The sequence below is a fragment of the Toxorhynchites rutilus genome, chromosome 1 (genome assembly GCF_029784135.1).
Source record: "Toxorhynchites rutilus septentrionalis strain SRP chromosome 1, ASM2978413v1, whole genome shotgun sequence".
Classification (NCBI taxonomy): Eukaryota; Metazoa; Arthropoda; class Insecta; order Diptera; family Culicidae; genus Toxorhynchites; species Toxorhynchites rutilus.
The window spans coordinates 109,606,664-109,619,286 of NC_073744.1; the positions used below are offsets into that span (position 1 = coordinate 109,606,664).

Below are 12,623 nucleotides of genomic sequence, written 5' to 3' on the forward strand. Positions count from 1 at the left end.
TCGTCTAGCCCCTTGTCGAAATATAGAGAGAACTGAAGACGGCGAGAACGAGCGAGTTCTGAGCGCAGGGCAGAACAGTGGCGAATGTTAACGTGAGTGGAAGTAGAAATTAGCATTTTCCAAGTGCCATAACCGGAAACCAATAAATAACCGGAAACCGGAAGCGATAGTCATCTGAGGAGAACTCTACAGTATGTAGGTTCAATAGTACAATTAAGCTCTAGATTGAGCTATTGGTTTAAGTAATTTTACCTTTTCTAGTTCGTAAGTAGATCTAGAACTAGATAATAAGCTTGAAATCCAATTTCACGTAATTTTCAATTTGATTTAAATAAATTTTCAAAACTATTTCACCGCACATGAGATATGTTTTCTATTGTTTTGTGTATACATTTCTTTTCTATAGCCCCAATTCATCACAACATCGCAGCTGACAGTTTATCGTTCAAGCGGTGGAACCGGTAGAGACAGGGTGGCCAGCTCGACGGTACCGTTGTCAACAACTGTGAAAATGCAAATCAGACGTCAGGATTACAACCGAAATCGAAAACTGTTCCTGCTACTGCGAAATTACCGACAACTAGGAGCCATGCAGCCGTTACAAAACCTGCCGAAATAAATACCATCGTCAACGCTTTAGCTTTCTGTGGTGGACAGCACATGAATTTCCAGTGCAGCAAATTAAATTATTTATCCGCAGCTCAGAAGAATGAAAAGGTTAGAGCATTGGGAATTTGCTTTAACTGTCTCCAAAAAGTACACCGCTCCAGAGATTGTCATTCGTCCAAGACGTGTCGTAAATGCCAGAAGCGACACCACACACAACTACATGATGATACAGAAGCTATAAATCGCGATCTGAACTTGAATGCCGCTATTCCAAGAGAACCCCAACCGCCAGCTGCTGCTCCGAAACCAGCCACAAGAGAAGTACCAATTTCTACGACCTGTTCCTGCAACTGTACACAGGATATGAAAACAGTAATGCTGCTTACAGCAGTGGTTCACGTCTTTGACAGGAATAATCATCCGCACCTGTGTCGCGTTCTGCTAGACAGTGGATCACAGGTTAACTTCATAACTGCTGACCGTTTAGCTATTCCGAAGAAAAGCGCAAATATTTCGATTACTGGAATCAACGCTCTACGAACACTCGCACGCGATAAGGTTACTGTACATTTCCGCTCCCGCAACAGCGAATACCGAAACCAAATAGAATGTTTGATAACACCGAAAGTGACTGGAACGATACCCACAAGTAAAATTGACATCACGCATTGGAAGATTCCGAATGGATTTACACTAGCTGACCCAGAGTTTCATTTGCCAGCCAAAGTGGATAGCGTGATCCCGTGGTCGAGTGGATAGCGTCCCACACTGTCATGCCGGGGGTTCGGGTTCGATTCCCATTCTGGCCGAGGGATTTTTCGTCAAAGAAAATGCTTCCGGCTTGCACTGTGGTCACGCGTATTCTAGAGCTTGCCACTTCAGATTACATTTAAGGCGTGTTATTCGGCATAGAAATCTCAACCAAGTATTACTAATAAAAATGACGCAAGTAATGCTACGTTGAGAAGGTAAAAGTTCCACTGGAACGTTAGTGCCATCCAAGTCAAGGATTTGCTGATTGGTGCAGAGCTGTTCTTTGAGCTGATGAAACCCGGATAATTGAACCTCGCTGAGAATTTACCGCAACTACGAGAGACTTGCCTAGGATGGATTGTAGCTGGCGTCGTCGATAATTCATCATCAGGTACATTACAGCATTCAAATCTAGCCTCTATTGATGACATCGAAAGCAGAATGCACCGATTTTGGGAAATCGAAGATGTTCCGAACGAAAGTCAATATTCGACCGAACAAAGGTCATGCGAAGAGCATTTCGTGAATACATGTAAACGAGACGATAGCGGTAGATTTGTTGTGAAGCTGCCATTGAAGGAGAACTCTAGTGATTTAGATGACTGCTATGCACTAGCATTGAAGCGCTTCTTGTCGTTAGAGAAACGCACGGAATTCCAATCTACGAAGTCAATATCAAGATTTCATCCGTGAATATGAAGACCTTGGACATTGCCAGGAAGTTCCACCAACCAACGAAACACCGAATCAAAGCAAGTATTACATGCCACATCACGTAGTTTTACGTCCGACTAGTAGTAACACTAAGTGCAGAGTAGTGTTTGACGCGAGTGCTAAATCGTCTCCAACAGCCCTATCGCTTAATGACGTCCTAATGGTAGGTCTTTTTTGACGTAGGACTACGTCTAACCGGAAGATATATGGGGTGAAATGAAAATCTAGGCACTGAACAAGTAGGAAAAAATGCAAGATTTGGAACGCTTATAACTCGAGCATTTCTCAATAGATCGCAAAGGTTTTTGCATCAATTGATAGGAAATATATCTACGCATCTATCATAACGAATAACATTTCATTTTTCTTGAGATAAATAATTGAATAATTGTGAAATATCAAGCATTGTCCAAATACACTATGTACCCATTTTTGATTGGTCCATTTTGTGCTCCTCAAATCGTACCGACCAAAACGGGCAACCAGAGCAGCAGCGGAATACAATGAAGCACGATTGGAAAGAAAAAAGAAAAAATATGAACGAAACATTGGTCGCAGTCTCACCCATGCGTAATTCTCGAGCCAGCCAGTCAGCTTAAAAATCCCCGCTCCGCTGCCGTAACGATCATTCTTTGTGTGGACACCGACTGGACAACATCGTTGCTGAACGAGCTGGACGGCGAGGGATCGAGTGCCTTTCTCAAGGCAAGAGGGTGGAGGTGGTAGCACTGGAGTAGAGTAGAGTAGAGTTTTCAAAGGGCCTTTCTCAAGGCTAGAGACGAATGAACTGAAAAAGTTTAAAGTCTCTATAATACAATACCTTCCTTCCTTCCGTAACGACCATTCTCATCGAAACCGTACACCACATCGTTTCGCATCACATCAGATCAACAAACCAACACAAGCAGCCATGGTTGGACATGGCAAAGGAGGAAAAGTGAAGGGAAAGGCAAAATCCCGCTCGAACCGTGTTGGTCTCCAGTTCCCCGTATGTGTATCCGCCAATTGCTCCGCAAGGGTAGCTAGGCCGAGCGCGTTAGTACCAGTGCACCAGTCCACCTAGCAGGCGATATATAGTTTCGGCCGCTGAAGTTATCGAGTTAGCTGGCAAAGCTGCTCGCGGCGATAAGAAAACCCGCATTCAGATCGGTTCCGTGGTCACCAAGACAACAACAGGCAGTTGCAGCTTTATACAAACTGCTTTGGGGGCAAATCCAGAACAAGGCGGCATCGATGGCGTTCGAAATGGTTTTTTTCAAAACCACGAGTACTAAGTTTTCTAAATTGGAACCATTCCATAAAACACGGCGCTTATCAGGGCCATTAAACCTTTCAAAAAAGAGTTTACGAAATACAGTTCAATGCATTCTAAAATATTATCCAAAATAATAATAAAACACAAATTGATTTTTTCATAATTTGTTTGCCAAGATATGATGAGTATGAGAATTTGGCAGTTGTGCTGAGCTTATTGATGGTTGGGGACTTTCTCGATTATTCAATTTTCACAAATTAAATTGCTTCCAGATTGAAAGTACAGTAATTTACATTTAGCTCGACATTTAGCTAATTTGACGGACCTGTAATGCGACATATTTAGTTGGACATTTTTGTAAACATAGAGTTCGGGGTCCAAATTATGACCCCACATTGAAAGTCGACACTGTACCACTGTCATCGCAAATGTTCAATTACAGGTTAAAATCACCTCCAATGCGACACTGAGCGGTGCTTCGGCACGTCGCGTTAAATGTAATTTACTGTACAACATGTCACAAGCAGGATGGGAAGAAGTTTTCCAACTGTGAAAGCTGTGGCGAGTGGCAAACGCAATCGCTAAACAGAAAGTTTTAGCCGAACAAGATGGGGATATCGAGTGATAACAAAACAATAAACTCTTTAGATTAAAGATAATTTTGTGATCCTGAAAAGGACCCTTTTTAGCCTGCATGTGAATCCAACGAGCGAACAAATCGTAATGAATGTGTTGGGTAGCTGGTTCGATGCCAATACGCAGGACCCTATCCTGCACATCTTCGACCTGGAACTGTCGGGGTTTTCCTTCCTGGGTTTATTATTTTTGGGGGGTGAGTACCCGCCAAATAACAGCACCAACTTTATGATTGCACTACAGTCCGTTTATTTACAATTCATTCACAACTCGTATATTTATTTACAATTAAATTACATAATGTATTAACAGGACATTATTATTTCGACCGATCCAATGGCCGTTTCTCTTCCAACTCTCTTTCTATAAACCTCCTATTTTGTCTTCCTTTGTGTTCTTCTTGCGAACCCTTGTTTTGTTCACCTTCTTCCTATCTATTTTCCTTCTATTTGGATTATTTGTTTCTTTCTATATTGGCGATCTGCATTTGTTGGATTGAGCCCATGCAGCAAATTATAAATGTGGGGGGTTGACAGACGTAAAATTTTCCCTTTTTCGATCAGTAACCAACATCCTCGCCCGCGCTGAAATTGTCCAATTTCTAAAAAAAGATAAAAAAAATCTCTCGCGTACTGGATTGGGTGCCCTCCGAAAATGTTGTTTTTTTTTACATTCCTAGCCTTAATCCTTTGATCCCTTCTGTCCTTTATGTATTCTTTTATGTATTCCATTTCCCAAAATCCATAATTCTTATCCTTGTTGCAGGTTTGTTTTTGTTTTATCAAGGTATTGTTTCCTTCTCTTCCAAGTTTCCCAATTATTCCATTCATCGAACACCTTCAAATTATCTACCCCTGTAAATTATTGTTGGCCCTTTTTCTCCGTTCGGTATAATTCTAATTCTGGTTCCATTCAAAAAAATCCTGCTCTCTCGGCAGGCAAACTTCTCTTAGATTCCCAAATTCGTCGTGGTAATCTTCTCCATGTAGGGCTCAATGACAGTCCATCGTTTTGCGTTTCGAATTTTTGGAACAAATTTCCGTGACCTGTGTTTTGCATCAGACGAGTTTTGTGATGTTTGATTGACTCTTTCATCTTCGATCTCCCATCAAACCTTTTCCCTTTAAGTGTAGCGGCAATATTCCAACCGTATTTGTTAGTAGCCTTTTGAGTACTGATTGCTCCTGCAATCACCCATCCGAATACCGTGTCCGTCATCTTTGGTAATCCATCACCAATATGGATTTGTTTTCCTGGTTTGAAAAAGTTGGAGAAGTGTTGAATACCAAGAATCAGATCTTTGGGGCTTGATCTTAAATACGCTGGATCTGCCAACTTTGCACCTCGTGGTATCTTCCAGTTTCCTACACGAATGTTCGAGGTTGGTAGATTACCTGTCACCTTATCAAGCAATCGGAATTCCATCTCACACGAATATTCTTCCATTCTCGATCTGATCTTTGCCATAACCTTTTGTTTCACCCTTGTATTTGTTCGTCCAACACCGAGAACAGTCGCTTCTGCTGTAGACCTTTGGAGTTTCATGAGTTGGCAAAACCGTTCCGACATAAAGTTCCCTTCGGATCCTGAATCTAGCAAAGCCCTTGCTGGATATATGATCCCTTGATCATCTTCCACAAGAATGACGGCTGTAGCTAGTAAAACCGAGGACTCTTTGGTTGACGTCGAGTTTGTTGAAACCGTTGCAGAAATGTTCGAAGATTCACCATTTGATTCTATTCAGGCTTTCCTGTTTTCTGGTGGAACATCCCTTTGGTTTGATGAATTCTTGTTCGTTGTGAAATTAGGAGGTTTAAAGCACACCAAAGTATGGTGCTTCTCTTTACAATTGCGACATACATATCGCGATTTGCAGTCGGCTGCTTGGTGCCCCCTCCGGAAGCAATTACGGCATAGTAATAGTGTACGGATCAGATTATAGCGAGCGGATACTGTCAAATGTTTAAACTTCGGACATTGGTAAAGTAGGGGGCTACCTGGACAAGCTAAACATTGTCCGCAGGACGATATCAATGCGTTATGGTTAGTTTTGACAGAAGGTATTCTCCTTTTGAATTGTTGGCCGTAATCTTGTTTTTCCTTGACGCACTCATCGGGAAGTGAACTGAGCACTCTTATTCTCCTTTGCAAGAATTCCGTCAAATCTACAGCTGTGTCATGGTCCCTAGCGGCAGAATGCTTCTCCCAGCTTCTGCGTGTGGTTGGATCTAATCGTGAGCACAATAAATTTAACAGCAACAAATCCTTGTAATCGGCTGGCTGAATCAACTGGTCCAATGTTTGAAGGATACGTTCGAAAGACTCTAACAGCTACTGTAAATCTAAAGGGTGTGTCACATCAAATTGCATCACGGAAAAAACGCTGTAGAAATTTAATTTTAAGGAATTATATCTTCAGCTTTCGCTTATAATCAGATAAGAGTGTATAGATCACGTTGGCCATGCTTCACTGTAAATTTTTCGTAAATTTGGAAAAATGTCGTCGAACGAAAAAGAGCGTCGTGAATTAATCCTGTGCACTCATTTCGAGAATCCGGAGTTGTCACATCGGGACATCGGTAAGATGCTGGGAATCGTCCAATCCACGGTCAGCAGAGTACTAAAACGATACTTCGAGAACCTAACCATCGACCGGAAGGTGAAGAACGGCAAAAATGGATGCTCCGTCAGTGAAAAAGATCACAAGCGCGTAGTTAAGCAGTTTAGACGTGATCCGAGAAGTTCGGTCCGGGATGTCGCCAATAAGCTGAATTTGTCAAGTTCATTCGTCCAGCGGACCAAGCAGCGGGAGGGCCTGTGTACATACAAGGTTCAGAAGGCTCCTAACCGCGACGAAAGGCAAAACATGGTGGGGAAGACGCGAGCCCGGAAGCTGTACACCGAAATGCTGACGAAGCCGCATTGCCTGGTAATGGACGACGAAACCTACATCAAAGCGGACTTTCGTCAGCTGCCGGGCCTGTTGTTCTTCTCCGCAGAGGACAAATTCAGCGTTCCGGAGGAGATTCGCAAGCAGAAACTATCCAAGTTTGCCAAAAAGTACATGGTGTGGCAAGCGATCTGCTCTTGCGGAAAGCGGAGCGCCCCCTTCGTGATGACCGGCACGGTAAACGGGCAGGTTTACCTCAAGGAGTGCCTACAGAAGCGCTTACTACCACTATTGAAGCAGCACGAGGGCCCGACCATCTTCTGGCCGGATCTCGCTTCGTGCCACTATTCAAAGGACGTGTTGGAGTGGTACGAAGCCAACGGGGTCACCTTCGTGCCAAAGGAAATGAACCCGCCCAACGCGCCAGAGCTTCGCCCAATAGAGAAATATTGGGCGATTATGAAGCAGGCCCTCCGGAAGAACCCAAAAGTTGTCAAACCGGAGGCGGACTTCAAGAGAAAATGGATTTCTGTTCAAAAAAAACTACAACCTGACGTTGTACAGAACCTTATGGACGGGGTAAAGAGGAAGGTGCGAGCATACGGGCTTGGGCTCGAAGTATGAATAAAAAGAAAATGCCAAAAGTTGTTTAATAGTTTTTATTTTACTGTCTAAAATTTTCAAAAGAATCGGTCTACTGGGCGAATTTCTACAGCGTTTTTTCCGTGATGCAATTTGATGTGACACACCCTTTACTACCGATTCCCTTGCAACGTTAGGCAAATCGAAAAGGGCCTGCACCTGTCTACGCTTGAACATCTTGCTATCATTAAACCGCTTCATCACCGCATCCCACGCTATCTGATAGTTCGCCTTGGTGATAGCAAGTGAATCTATCAACGACCTAGGTTCACCTATTAAACACCCCTTTAAATAGTGGAATTTTTCTACCTCTGGTAAGTCTGTTTTGCAATGAATCAATGACAAATACAGATCCCTAAAGCTCAACCACTCATCAATGTTGCCATCAAAGGCCTGCAACTTGATTTGTGGGAGTCTAACGTCCTCATGAGTTGGTTGTTGGTTGGTATTTGAAAGGTTCAACTTCTCCTCCGGCTCCTTGACCTTCTCAAGAAGCAAAGATTTCGCCCTGTAATAACGATCGCCAAATTCCGATCGTTTCCTGGAGTAGATTTCGTTATCGTCATCGAAATCGTCTTGCATCTCGATCTCCATGGTTGCGTCGTTGATCTGATCCCATAATTCGTCCATTTTCTCTAGACGAACTGTAGCTGCAGTCGCTGGAGTGTCTTCACCCATCGAGTCGACAAAACGGTAAATATCGTCGAACATTCCCAGGAGAGCCTTCAACCTCGTTTGAAGCGCCTTAAGTGAAGTATTCCGCGTGATTGGTGCCATGATTCCCAAAGTTGTTTCGTAGGACAGGAAATACAAATTATGTAGTACTCAAAAACACCAGCCACGGCTGGGCATATACTGTGAACTGACCTACGAAATAATAGCTGGTACTAGTATCCAAAAGCAGTGTGCCGGCTGAACATCGGAATCACATCTGCTGCTCCTCAATAATAAAATGTGTAGATTCCAAATTTGAGTGCCCCTCGGTTACACATTCCACAAAATATTCAATCGAATGCCAAACCAATACCAGTGTGCAAGATGGAAAGCGTGGATGTAATAAACAATAACAAACTCCAGCTTCGGCTGGACATATACGGTTCATAAACTGACCTTAACAAAATAAGGGATCCGATGTGCGGCGATTTCTACGGTAAGCGGTGATCGTGTGCGATGCGATTATTTGGTGTTAGGTTGTGATTTCGTCCTTTGGTGCCAGTGATGACGAAATAGTGCGATTGGGATTGGTAAACAAACAGTCCTAATATCTGATGTTTCCGTATTTTGACCTTGATTTCCAGCGAATAAATCATCCGTACTGCCTTTGATATTGTGCGTGCGTGGATCCCGTATTGTTTATGTTTCTCCGGTTGGTTCGGTAGTGTTGATGTAAATAAACAAAACGGTGTAGATAACAAAATTTAGCCCAGCAGCGGCTGGACATATACTGTGTATTATTTTACCTGGAGAACCAGGAATTGTACCCAGTGTTTTGATGAGGTCACGTATCGGTTGTGACCAAGTATGCTCGATGGATCTGATATGCCTTTGTTTTCGTTGATGACGCGGTATTGTTCGATGACGTCAAATGTTATGTTGTTCCTTTAATGCGTTTGTTTACACATCATGCCCTTTGATTGTAATTGATGACATCAGTGATAAAAACTAGTGCACACACCGAGCCGTCTTTGTTGCGTAGATTTGGTTTCCTTGGCGGTTGTGTAATTGGTGTGATTGAAGAATCGTCCTTGGTAGTGTGCGTTGATTCCGTTGTTTCTCGTGTTGTGAAATGTAAATAAACAAACGCGCGGTGTAGATAACAATAATTATCCCAGCATCGGCTGGACATAAACTATCTGTTTATTTACCTGGACAACCAGGATTTTGAACCTGGTGTGGACCAAGGAAAGTGAAGTGGAAGGTAAAACGTAATGTCAGAATTGCCGTTCGGACGTATCCCGTAAGTTTGAACTTATTTACATAGATGGTATCCAAACAACACTAAACATTGACTACAGTTTCGCCGGCACGGTTGATTGTCGTTATGAACCAGCACAAAAAACAAAGCTGCAAATTATGCGCCATTGGCGGTACCACGATCAAAGCACTCCCTGAATCCATTAGCCGAGCCAGCTGGAGGAAGCATATACATAAAGGTTACTAGGTTACTATTTTCAACGACAACTGCTTATTTGTTATACTGCTTCAAATACCTTCGACGAAATCAAATGTAACCATACCAACGTAAGTAATAACATAAACAAACCCAAACTTTTCGTCTTGCCATTCCTCATACGTCTTTTCTAAATAGTGTAAATTACGAGCCACCTGTTAACTCCACCATCTTGGTGTGGACCAAGGCGCCTAGAAGTAGATCCCAAGACGGGTCTATGGTACTAGGTGAGGCCGTTTCGTCACTATGTTGGTTAGGGGAGCGGTATATGAAAACAGTACGGAAGAAAGCAGAAGGGGAATTATTTGCTTGCAGCGTGAAAGAGACAGACTGATCAGGAGTGAGCTTCAGCACTAGCGTATTGTGTTTTGTTTACAAACAAAATACAGTAGACTTCCAAGATGGCTGAAGAGTGGTTTTAGCAAGTTGGCCCACCTTAGGATATACTTCTAGGCGCCTTGGTAGATCCTAAGGTGGGCTAATGTGCAAAAACCACTCTGCAGCCATCTTGGAAATCTACTGTGTTTTGTTTGTAAACAAAACACAATACGCTTGTGCAATAGCTCGCTCGTGATCAGTCTGTCTGTTTCACGCTTCAAGCAAATAATTCCCCTTCTGCTTTCTTCCGTACTGTTTTCATATACCGCTCCTCTAACCAACTTAGTGACGAAACGGCCTCACCTAGTACTATAGACCCGTCTTGGTGTGGACATTGTAGTGATGTAGACTTTCGTCCAGTCGGAATTTTCTGTAGTGCGAGCCAGTATGATGTGGATATTTTTGAATCCGGTTATTTATTGTGTGGAATTTAGCTGAATTGCTTGTGAATTGCCGGAACCTCGATTGTTTCGTGGGATAAACAATGGCGAATCTCCCATTCGCTGTTGCAATTCGCTCGATTTGATTTGGATCAGAACACCTTCGTGTGTCCGGTTCGAAGGACCAATGTTTGGTAGCTGGTTCGATGCCAATACGCAGGACCCTATCCTGCATTTCTTCGACCTGGAACTGTCGGGGTTTTCCTTCCTGGGTTTATTATTTTTGGGGGGTGAGTACCCGCCAAATAACAGCACCAACTTTATGATTGCACTACAGTCCGTTTATTTACAATTCATTCACAACTCGTATATTTATTTACAATTAAATTACATAATGTATTAACAGGACATTATTATTTCGACCGATCCAATGGCCGTTTTTCTTCCAACTCTCTTTCTATAAACCTCCTATTTTGTCTTCCTTTGTGTTCTTCTTGCGAACCCTTGTTTTGTTCACCTTCTTCCTATCTATTTTCCTTCTATTTGGATTATTTGTTTCTTTCTATATTGGCGATCTGCATCTGTTGGATTGAGCCCATGCAGCAAATTATGAATGTGGGGGATTGACAGACGTAAAATTTTCCCTTTTTCGATCAGTAACCAACAGAATGTAATTTTTTGCCATCGCTGCCTTTTAACGCTCATTCGTTCGTCTCGTTGGACTCGCCCCTTTGGCTGAGTCTGCCGATTTGTCTCTATCCTGTGAGCGTGTACCGCTAAAGTACAAAACGCGCGGATCCGCTGAAAAATATATCATTCTCTTTCAAACCGTAAATCAGTGTGGTTGTATGGCATCGTTTCACATCACATCGCATCAACGGATTGGTTCCGGAGCACCAGTATACCTAATAGCGGTTATAGAATTTCGGCCGGCGGAGTGCTCGAGTTGGCTTGCAATGCTGCTCACGACAATAAGAAAACCCGCCTACAGAACAGAGCACATTTGGTTCGGTGGCAACAACTAGTTTCAGCGAGTGGCAAACGCAATCGCAAAACGGCAGCAGGTAGAAAAAGGAAAAAGTTTGTTTATACAGACTGCTTTGGTGGCAAAACCAGCCACCGTAAAACACGGCGCTTTTCAGGGCCATTAAACCTTTTAAAGAAGAGTTATTAAAAGTTATTCACAATACCAATGCATTCTAAAGTGACATAATATGATATATGATATGAACTGATTTATTTTGTTTATGCTTGTTTTTGAACTTATTGGTGGTTGGGGTCTTTTAAGTTGATCATTCAGTTTTCACAAACCCATGCATAGTTCCCGAATTGAAAGTGGCTTCAAATTACAACACATTGTATGCAGGATGGCATTCACGATGTTCTCGGTAACTGCTTTCTTTGGTTGATAACTGATGTTGAAAATTGACTGAGGTTACATCTGCATTGTATAGAAACATAACTAAGGAGCAACATGATGAGCTATGTATTTCCTGCTGCTCTGTTCTTATTTTAAACTACAAATCGTACAATTCATTCGTTTCCGAATCCACAGTTTAAGGTACGGTAATGTGCTCAATAGTGAAATATATGATAGTGAATGAGCTGAGGACCACTATGCATTCCCTATCATAGCCATCAGTTTGATTGTACGATATGTGCATACGCCAAAAGATTCCCGGCGTTGAACATTGAATAAGTACAAAGCCTTCAGAAAAATATCAAGAAGCAACTATAAGATAGTGAGAAAAAATTGAGAATGTTTGTAAAAAAAACGCAAAAACACAACATCAACAACATGTTCATAAAGAGTAAACAGTAAACTAATCCATTCTTCAGTTAGATAGGTAGGTATTCACGTAGGAGAAGAAAATAAAACAATATATTTAAAATATATATTTAGCAAAAGCTGTCCCCTTTGTATAGTCCTACGTCACTCCGGTTATGTCCCCGACATTACCCACTCGTCTTTTTTTTTATCTGTATTATAGTGACTTTCAACTCATTTGGCTGGTTCGTCACTTTTACTTCCATTTTTGGAAGAATGTCGGGAGTGAGAATTGAACTCGTGACCTTTAGCGTGAGAAGCATGGATGTTACCACTACGCCAGATCGCCTCCCTCCTAATGGTAGGTCCTATAGTGCAGAGCGATTTATTTTCGATTATAATACGCTTTAGGAAATACCGGTACGTGT

At 42.4% G+C, this 12,623-nt stretch overlaps 1 protein-coding gene across 1 annotated transcript; it reads right to left on the minus strand.

The window, feature by feature from the left end:
* Positions 1 to 438: 438 nt before the first annotated feature.
* On the minus strand, positions 439 to 8,276 carry LOC129761314 (uncharacterized). Its single transcript, XM_055759033.1, has 2 exons — positions 7,607 to 8,276; positions 439 to 503 (listed from the first exon to the last, which is right to left on the minus strand). The coding sequence occupies exons 1-2, from the start codon at positions 8,274 to 8,276 to the stop codon at positions 439 to 441; spliced, it is 735 nt and encodes a 244-aa protein (XP_055615008.1).
* Positions 8,277 to 12,623: the final 4,347 nt, after the last annotated feature.

Excerpts from the sequence above, each read along its gene's own strand:
- LOC129761314 (XM_055759033.1), bottom strand. The coding sequence starts at position 8,276 with ATGGCACCAATCACGCGGAATACTTCACTTAAGGCGCTTCAAACGAGG. Across the intron at positions 504-7,606 it reads AAGGGAATCGGTAGTAAAGG|TTGTTGACAACGGTACCGTC; the intron begins GTGTGTCACATC and ends GCATTTTCACAG.